The following is a 9897-nucleotide window of genomic DNA, read 5'->3' on the forward strand; positions in this document are numbered from 1 at the left end:
AAAAATCAAAGAGGGAAAAGAAAAATAACATACCTATGTTTTTCGAAGATCAACCGATGAAGAAGGAAGAACCGGATGCAGGAAATGGGTATTAGGGTTTTGGAGTGAAGTGAAGCGTATTAAAGAAGCTAAGGAGGATGGTTTTGACGGAAAAAGCAAAAAAAAAGTGGTCTAAGCAAATGCCACATGGCAAGTAATGGCTTAAACTAATGCCATGTGGCTTAAGCTTGTTTTGCTTTATTAGAAGTAGTAGATGTTGCAAGCTACATTATCTAATTTTGGTGTTGATTTGGGCTGTAGTGGAACTCAAAATATTATATTGATTGGTTCATGTTTGCCCTTTTGTTGTAGAAACCTAAAATTTGTGACATTTTGAAAGCTATTGCATCATTCCAACAAAGCATTAGTGAAAAAACCATCCAATCAGTTGCCAGAAGCAAGGTAATAGATAGTGGAATTACTTTAATGTTCTTAATTTTGACTTTCATATTTGAATTTCTTACTTATCTTGTGCTCTCTGTTGGATATCCATTTGGCTGCTATCAAACACGAGTGGGATGAATGCATGCAGCAACATGTTCTTCCAGCCAACCTAGCCTATGTACTTTGCGTTAATGGTGTTCTAATTAATTGAACTTATGGTACTTTTTGAGGCAATAATCCTCATAACATATCTGTTTTTAGAGCTTCAATTTTATTTAATCATTTAATATGTTTATCAAATTTCTGGAGTTGTTTCAAAAAATGTTAGTAAATTTATAAAAAAATAAAATCAATAAATCACATCTAACAACTTGATTTGTAGCTTTTGTTTGATTGGCTAATTTGTTTATACATAGAAGTATAATCTAAAAATGACAGCTTATTTTCATGCCAAAGGTATGCAAAAAAGTTCGATTTGACTATTTTGGTGGTCAAATTGATTAATTGTTGTTCGGTTCACAATATGCATGCTTTTCTTCTACAAATAAAGGTTTATGATTAAATTTGTTCATTTTCATATGAAATGATGGGAGATTCATGCCTCCGGTGGATTCGCCATGGTATTAGGAGATTCTCCTCCACATTCAGGTTCACTTACTCCCTTTGTTACTCTTTGTACACATATGTAGTGTGTCGTGTCTTCTCGCTATTTTGTTCTTCATTCAAATTTGTTTTTGGTGTTCATCTATTTAGTACACCAAATTGATTTAACTGGTGTTCAAAGGCCTCTATCCATGATCAAAAGAAGGCAGTCAAAACACCAGCGCCTCTCTGGCGAACTGGCTATTTCTACTTATCGAATTCATGTTGATGATATCGGAGCCTCCGGTATACGACCATGTAATTTGGTCTTTAGGAGCTGATGAGTTGAATCGGAATTAAGAAAATGTAGTATAAACAACTTTTGCAATTGGTATTTCTTCACCCTGACATTCACACAGATGGCGTCGGTTACGCTGGTGAATCTCTTGAGGCACCGTTTTGAGTTATCATCTGGAAGCGGGTCATTAAGGTATATGTTTTTTTTAAATAATGTATTTCGTCTCCGTATAGTAATTTTGATATTTTGATTGGTGATTGCAAACTTCAGGGGACGAAAATGGCATTTTACTCTTCCGGGTGTTTGTTTTTTTAAATAATTTTTTTAATGTATTTTCAGGCTCAAATGTGTAGGTTTGGATGGAAACGGTGTGATTACAAGAAATGAGATGCAATTCTTTTACGAAGAACAGCTGCATCGGATGAAATGTGGTATAAACAACTTTTGCAATTGGTATTTCTTCACCCTGACATTCACACAGATGGCGTCGGTTACGCTGGTGAATCTCTTGAGGCACCGTTTTGAGTTATCATCTGGAAGCGGGTCATTAAGGTATATGTTTTTTTTAAATAATGTATTTCGTCTCCGTATAGTAATTTTGATATTTTGATTGGTGATTGCAAACTTCAGGGGACGAAAATGGCATTTTACTCTTCCAGGTGTTTGTTTTTTTTTAATGTATTTTCAGGCTCAAATGTGTAGATTTGGATGGAAACGGTGTGATTACAGGAAATGAGATGCAATTCTTTTACGAAGAACAGTTGCATCGGATGAAATGTATGGCCCAAGAGCCCGTCCTTTTTGAGGACATATTGTGTCAGATTGTTGACATGATTGGCCCAAAGGTTATTATTTCATTTTCATTTTTAACTTTTCTTTACATTATATCATATATTAATATGTTTTTTTCGCATTTTGTTGATTACAGGATGAGGGGTATTTTACCCTGCATGACTTGAAAGGAAGCAAACTTGCTGGAAGCGTTTTCAATATCCTTTTCAACCTTAATAAATTTATGACCTTTGAAACTCGCGATCCATTTCTCATATGTCAGGTACATACGTGATCACTAATCGTTGGATTATTTATTTATTTTGACAAATTGTATCAAAATTTTTATAATACCGGAACATGAGAATCCAACGTTAACAGAGTGGGATCGGTTTGCTCATCGAGAGTACATCAGGCTGTCAATGGAGGAAGATGCCGAAGAAGCCTCTAATGGTAGTGCAGATGTGTGGGATGAATCTCTTAAGGCACCGTTTTGAGTTATCATCTGGAAGCGGGTCATTAAGGTATAGGTTTTTTTTATAATCATGTATTTCGTCTCCGTATAGTATATGCATAGTTTTTGTTGCACGGTCATGTTGTACCAATGGAATGTTTTCGAATTGCGCCGCACGTTAATATGATAATGTTGCATTATAATAAATTTCCTTCATAGAATTTTGTTATGATCATCGTAACTTCATATTTCCATAATAAGTTCACGCGTACAGTTTCTTTATGATCAATAACGCAATGTTTTTTCAAAAAATAAAAAACATATCATTTCCCAACTCCGCGAAATTCGCGGGAATTATCACTAGTTGGACAATCAAACACTTATGGTTAATTATGAGAATAAACACTTATGGTTAATTATGAGAATAATACTTATAACTGATTTTTAAATTATGTTATAAAAAAAATTCTCATAATCTCTGTTACATCTTTGTTACCTATGAACTAATCTGAACAACAACTCATTTGTTATGGATATAGGTGTAAACGAACCAAATTGCTCATAGCTATTCGAAATCGACTCGTTAAAAGCTCAAATCAAGCCAAGCTTAAAACAGCTCATCTGAACTTTTGAGCCTAATTTTGTTTAATAAACGAGCATGAACCCTAGTTTCACTTGTTGAGCTCGAGCTAGCTCACAAGCTTATTATTTATATAATTTTAATTTAATATATTAAATATCATTTTTAAAAGAATAATTATCATATAATATATTATGGCAAACATAACCAAATAACATACATTGTGTTACCGATTAAAATTATTTTAATATTAAAATATATATGAAAATAGTTATAAATATATATAGATTAATTAATAAATAAAATAAGCCGAGCTCGATCATTAGAAATATAGGTCGAAACAAGCCAACCTCAAGTTCAAACTCTCGTAATTTAAACGAGCCTAATCGTGTTCGGGCTCAGATCGTTTACACCCCTGGTTTTGGAATCAGGTGAGCTAACTCGAGACCTGCCATGTTCGTTTCTTTACACCCTGTCTATACACTGCAACGGTTCAATGGCGGCCTCTGCAACTCCTACATTTTCACACTCGACAGCCATGGCCCCATTAGCTTCTCTCCAAGCTTAGTATTTACTTAAGGGATGCTGCATTTGTTGTTGTTTTTATGTCAACTGGCCATGATTCATGATTTGATACTTTGCACATTAACATTTACATTGTCTTAACAAGTGACTTGAGAGATCATTTTAGAATATGAACATGTTCTTCTTCCACACCCAATTAATGAGATCAAAACACAAAAAAGGCCATATGTCTTGAATTCTTGAAACCATAAAGCAATAGTCATACAGTCAAAACTCAACATCCAGGATTCAGCCAGCCACTTTTCTTTAAAAATGTTTCCTTTTACAACTAAGAATCATGGGATTCTAGCTTATATCCTGGGTGACATAGTGTTGATCCAGTATACAATCAGACAAAAATGTACCAGAATCAGATTTACTTTAATCTTGCTTTTTTTTTTTTCTTTCATGGGTTGGACTGCAATGTTTCTTCTTTGTCTGATAAAGAGACTTGTGTCTGTTGAGTATGTTTTCTGCAAGTATCATTCAAACACCCTAATTGTTTTCAAATTTTGATTGTTCCTGTTTATGTTTATAATTAATTGTCTTCTTTTGACTGCAATGTCTGGTTCCTAAACTGTATATTTAACTAAACTGGCACAAAATCCAATGGCTTCTAAACACCTGCTGTTAAATAAATATAGCAAGGGTCCCTTTGATACAGCTGCATGACAAAGATTTTGGGTGGACCCAACCCAACCCAACCTAAACAATCTTTATTTTTTTTATTTAATAGATGCAAAATTAAATCTTTTTTTTTTTTTTTTTTTGCAGTATCCCATCTATAAAGGTGACACACTCTTATTTCACAAGCTTAGAAACTACACCTTCTCCCTTTTGTGGCTTTGTCTCTCCAACCCAACAAACACCCCAAAAAACACACACACACCCCCTTAATCTTCTGAATTATATAACATTAAGTGAAGGGTTGAATACTTGAGTTATCTTGATACTAGATTCTCAACATCAACATGTGTGTTAAAAGTTCATCTGAGGTGGAATTGGAAAGGATAAAAAGTTAAAAGAGGAAGTAGTTGAGATGAATGGTAGGGTAGTTTTCAGGGTGGTTTTCTTGGTGGGGTTTTTGTTGTTTGCGACAACAATACAAGCGCGGCTTGCGGTTCCTTCCACTGCAAGTTTCAGGGGTTTCAAGTCACGAGGAAAAACGAGGCAAGATGGTTCGGTTCTCAACTATGTGAGCAAAAGACGAGTGCCAAATGGACCTGATCCTATCCACAACAGGTATTTAAACATGTTATGTCATTCTTGAATCTTATATGAAACCGAGTTTGTTATAACATTGTACAAGTTGAATAAAATTGCATGTTTAACGTAGTCAATTTATATCGTATAATAGACTCATTACCGATATGTTTTCAGGAGAACAAGAGATACGAGACAACCTCCTAATCGAGCATAACCACGAGAAGGGTATTTGGTTTGACAAGTTGTGTACATGACATGTGTTTGATAACACATGAATGTTGTGTAAAATTTACATGAAGATTGAAGAAGCTTTTTGAAGGTTTGAATTTAAAGATTCATGGTTGATTAGGATGTTTGGTTTTACATGAATGAAATACTTATTATCGGTCATGAGGGGCCCTTTTCCATACATTTTTTGTAGGTGGTATGTAAAGATGCATTGTTATGGTCTTTGCTTTAGCTAGTCTTGAGCTTTAAAAGGGGTTGGCTTTATTCCTCTTGTTAAGTGGGTTGGGTTCCCTAAAAAAAGCATGTTCAATCTTTTAAAGCTTCTCTTCTTTCAACAAATCTTTTCTTTTTTCTTTTGAATAGAGATATGACCAGCTTAAAGTTATGGTCTTCATTCACTATGCTTTACATCAACATTATGCCCATAGATGTGGGTCTTTCTTAGAACCATTTTTTTGGGAGCTCACGGGATTAGAGGCCGTGGGCAATCTCGTCTTTTGGCGTGACCGGACGTGCACACCTGTTTAAAATGTACGGGTGGGTTCTCAAAGTCTTTCCAAAAGACGAATACTAATTTATAAATAAATTAAATCCTGTTTTATTGCCCAAATAAAAAAAAGTAGCTGACATAATCTTTTAATATTTTTCATAATAATTAATAAAAAGTTATATAAGAAAGAATACATCAATTGTACTCTCCATATGCTTATTTAATCTTTATGGTTTCTTTCCAATCTTATTTTTTTATGTTTTCATTATGTGGTTTTTAGAATCTGATTTTGAATGGTTCAAGAAACAGTATTCTCTATTTCTTAAAGTAAAAAAGATTCAAAATTTAAAGGTACCTTTTGTTTCTTTAGGTTGCATGCATGAGTTGTACAAAATACAAAACACTCACCTTCATTTTCATTTCCCTTCTCATGTGCTTCGCCACTTTTACTTTTTTGGATTAACATAAAGTAGCTCATGGTTCTACCAAAATGATCTTGGTCTCTTTGTGCTTAAAAATGATTGAAGCTCCAATACCTCAACTTTTTTTATAAAAGACTGCAATATGCCAAGTTATTTTCTAGCTTAGATGGAGAGCTAGGACAACTAATATGGGTGTAAATTTCTAATAAGATACGAATCTAAATTTAATTTGTGGGTTTGGTTGTCTAAAAGAATCATGATGATTAGTTTATAGTTGAACCTGCGAACACCTTTACCTAATCCGGTTGTGCTAAGGTCAACCTAGTGAGTTCACGGGTTGATCCGTTTAATCCATTGTTTTATATAAATTAAAAAAAAGTGTTGCATGTCATAACTTATATGTTTGGTATTTATGCTAAATGAACACCATGTATAATTTAAACACACACTTGTTTGTATTTGTGTTATAAAGTTGTTATTTTTAGAGTATTATTAATAAATAAAATTAAATTTGGGTTAAACAGACCGTGCTCGTGTCAACCCGTAAATATGCTTGCCATGATCGTGTTCATGTGTCAGATAAGATTTTCAGATTCATCTTGTGTCCGGTTCGTGTCAAACTTGACCCATAAACGTAATGACTATGTTACAAAAGGCGAATTTAATTCCGAAAAAGAAAAAAACATAACAAAAGGTACATATATATGGTGACCTGCGAGTGACCACACCACATGCTAGCTGAAGATAAGGTTAAGGAAATCAAGACCTTGTGATAGAGCAGTATATTGTTTATGAAATTTCATTAAGATGGAAAGTAGAAAATCTTCTTTTCTGAAGTTTGTCTTTATTGACTTCTTTTGAGAGCCAAGGTGACCTTTATCATCAACTTTAGGACTCAAGCACTACCAAATATACCTTCAGAAGCATGCTGAAGCTGACCTTTATACCCAAAGCCTTACTAGTGGGTGATTGGGTGCTTCACTTTTTCTCAATATCTAGTTTTTTATAAAATCTCAAAAGTTTAAAACTTAAACTGTTTAGCTAGTTTATTTACATAGTCTGTAACTTGTATGACAGACTTGGGACCTCAAGAAAACAGAAAACTTAGTAGTTTGTTATTATACAAGAAACGTGCCTTTTGACCAACTTTCGGGTCCTAATTATATGATGGCGGACGTATTAGATATGTGGCTATACATTTATACTTGACAAATATCCAATGTATGACAACAACCAGCAAAATAGAAAGTACGTAGCTTAAATAAGCATACCTTGGTAAAACAATAAGATAGCACAAGGTTTGCGTGGCTGGGTTTGTTTGACTGTACAGTCAAATCTTCTTCACACATCTTCAACACCACAGGTTAAACGATATCGTCCGTATCCTTTAAGTCAAAAAGAAGTGGAAACTCATCGTAATGTTGTGAGACACCTGGTTCTTGAGCTATGTTGATTAATGCTTTAGAAACCCGATACATTGACCATCTTGACTGGGGTTGAGAAGCCACACAATTACCAGCAATTCGAAGAACTTGAATAATTTCATCATCATGGCCTATGCCATACAGATTCTTATCAATGGCATCCGCAATTCGTCCTGATGTAGAAAGTCGGTTTACCCAGTTTACTAAATTACCCTTGAACCCTTCTTCAGCTGCGATTGGTTTAAGAGGATTCTGCCCAGTTGCCAGTTCCATGAGTACTACACCAAAACCATAAGTATCGCCTTCCGCAGAAGCAACATTGCCGCTTGAATACTCACCCGAACTGCCATTATAAAAAGTAATCTCATCATTTGGTTCATCTGAAGAGGAAGTCAAGAGTCTAGCCAATCCAAAATCAACTATTCTTGCATCATAATCTTCATCTAGAAATATGACATCAGAGCTGACATGTTGAAGTAGTATCGCAGGGCGACAACCATGGTGAAGCCAAGCAAGACCTCTTGCTGCACTTACCGCAATCCTAAACCTAGTAGGCCAATCTAACAAGTTCCCGTTTTTATGTAAAACCGATGATAAAGTCCCATTGGACATGTACTTATACACCAATAGTTTCTCATCTTCTGCAATGCAATAACCCAACAAAGGAGTCAAATTAGGATGTCTAAGCTGACCTAATTTGTTCATCTCCACACGAAACTGCCTCTCATGAAGCTTACAAACATTAAGCCTCTTAATCGCAAGTGTAGAACCATCCGAAAGATCAGCTCTATAAGTTGTTCCTGTTTGAGTCGATACTATAACATTCTCTCTACTAAAATTATTCGTTGCAATCATCAAATCAACCAGCCTAACCTTAACAAGAGGCTTCTGAAACAAAGAAACCTGAACAAGCTTATAAGCCCTCACCTTATCAGCCCAACTGTTACTCTCATCATCTCCACCAACACCACTTCTCTTCCTATTAGCATAGCACCACCACCACATCCCAAACCCTAACAATAACGAACCAACCGCCCCAACCACACCGGCCGCAACAATAATCGTCAAACTCTTCTTACTCAAACCACCACACTTTCCAACCGGCTTACCACAAAGTCCCCTATTTCCATCAAAATCCGACGAATCAAACTTCGACAAACTCGATGGAATCGAGCCAGATAAATCATTATCCGCAACCGAAAACATACTTAACCTACCTAAATTCGATATCTCAGCCGGTATACCACCAGTCAACTTATTTCCAGACAACACAACTGTATTCAAAAACGAACAATTACCTAAACTAGCCGGAATTTCACCAGTAAAACCGTTATTCGACAAATCTAACCTAACTAAATAAGGCAACCAGCTACAAATTCCACCAGGAATAGATCCAGAGAGGTTATTACCTGACAGATCTAGGTTCTGTAAGCTCTCACAAAACTGCAAATCCGACGGAATCGATCCGGCGAGTCTGAAATCACGTAAAGTGAGGGAGATTAAGCGGTTTTCCTGATCGTTCCAGCAGGTAACGCCGGAGAAGCTGCAGATGAATCCTCTGGTGCTGTTGGAGAAGTTCCACGTGGAGAGCTCGGATTGAGGATCGTCGAGTGATCGCTGAACGCCTCGGAGACACTTGACGTCGTCCTCTGCGGTGATTGACAGTGGATTGATGCATAGTAAGAGGAGAAGTGTGGTTGTGAAGACGGTGGAAGTGGTTTTCATGGAGTGGAGCTAGGGTTTGGTGATCGGATTTGCAGGAATTGGGTGACGGTTATGGCGGATAAGTATTGACTTTGAAGTCGTTTGATTGGCGGGTTTTAAGTTTTTATTTGTTTAATAACACGTTTTAACCGGGAGACTGTTCAACGTGCCGAAGCTTCTCTGTATGTCTATGATATAGAAAAACGGACTAGCAAGTCAAAACCCGATAATATTAAAATCGAGTACACTGCGATTTTGGTCTTACGCTATCTTCCCGAGTTTCATTAAATGAGAGAAAGAAAAGATTTATTCTCGAGTTTCATTAAAGGAGAGAAAAGAACAGAAAATGTGAGACTTTTTGTCTAAAATTAATTATTCCAATTTGGAAAGAACCGGGGAGAAAGAAAAGAAAATGAAAGAATCCTTTCTTTTCTCTCTTTAATTTAACTCGGGAACACAGTGTTAATGTTTGGTTACTTTAGTTCAAAACTCAAACCTTTTGAATCTGCATCTATGCGGTTTCATTTTTGTTGTCATTTTTATTCAAAAGTGAAATCAGCTCATATTTGTCTAATAAAATCCATATATTTTGTCCTTTTCCTCAGAGACAAAATGGTCATTATTCCATATATAAGTTTACAAGTTTTTTTGTGCATTATTAGTTGTAACTTGTGCTTTGTGAGTTTTTCAAAAAAAAAAACTTGATTTTTTTACTTTTAACCTTAAGGTTATTACTTTTTTCAATTTTAAC

At 35.5% G+C, this 9897-nt stretch overlaps 1 protein-coding gene and 1 long non-coding RNA gene across 3 annotated transcripts; one reads left to right on the forward strand and one right to left on the reverse strand.

The window, feature by feature from the left end:
• The first annotated feature begins 1999 nt into the window (after positions 1–1999).
• LOC110924106 lies at positions 2000–2324 on the forward strand. Its single transcript, XR_004886963.1, has 2 exons — positions 2000–2148; positions 2232–2324. It is a non-coding gene; the product is annotated as an uncharacterized LOC110924106 (long non-coding RNA).
• Positions 2325–5046: 2722 nt separating this feature from the next.
• LOC110920699 (inactive LRR receptor-like serine/threonine-protein kinase BIR2) lies at positions 5047–9311 on the reverse strand. Of its 2 annotated transcripts, none has more exons than XR_004886964.1 (2): positions 7290–9311; positions 5047–6153 (listed from the first exon to the last, which is right to left on the reverse strand). XR_004886964.1 is itself a non-coding variant. In XM_035987008.1 (2 exons), exons 1-2 carry the CDS (start codon positions 9165–9167, stop codon positions 7383–7385), a joined length of 1650 nt encoding a protein of 549 aa, XP_035842901.1. In that variant the 5' UTR covers positions 9168–9311; the 3' UTR covers positions 7112–7382. The 2 variants fall into 2 exon arrangements, 1 of the variants encoding a protein (XP_035842901.1); XM_035987008.1 differs by lacking the exon at positions 5047–6153 and having other exon boundaries at positions 7112–8716; positions 8852–9311.
• Between the last annotated feature and the right edge of the window lie 586 nt (positions 9312–9897).

Source organism: Helianthus annuus, chromosome 17, assembly GCF_002127325.2.
Source record: "Helianthus annuus cultivar XRQ/B chromosome 17, HanXRQr2.0-SUNRISE, whole genome shotgun sequence".
Classification (NCBI taxonomy): Eukaryota; Viridiplantae; Streptophyta; class Magnoliopsida; order Asterales; family Asteraceae; genus Helianthus; species Helianthus annuus.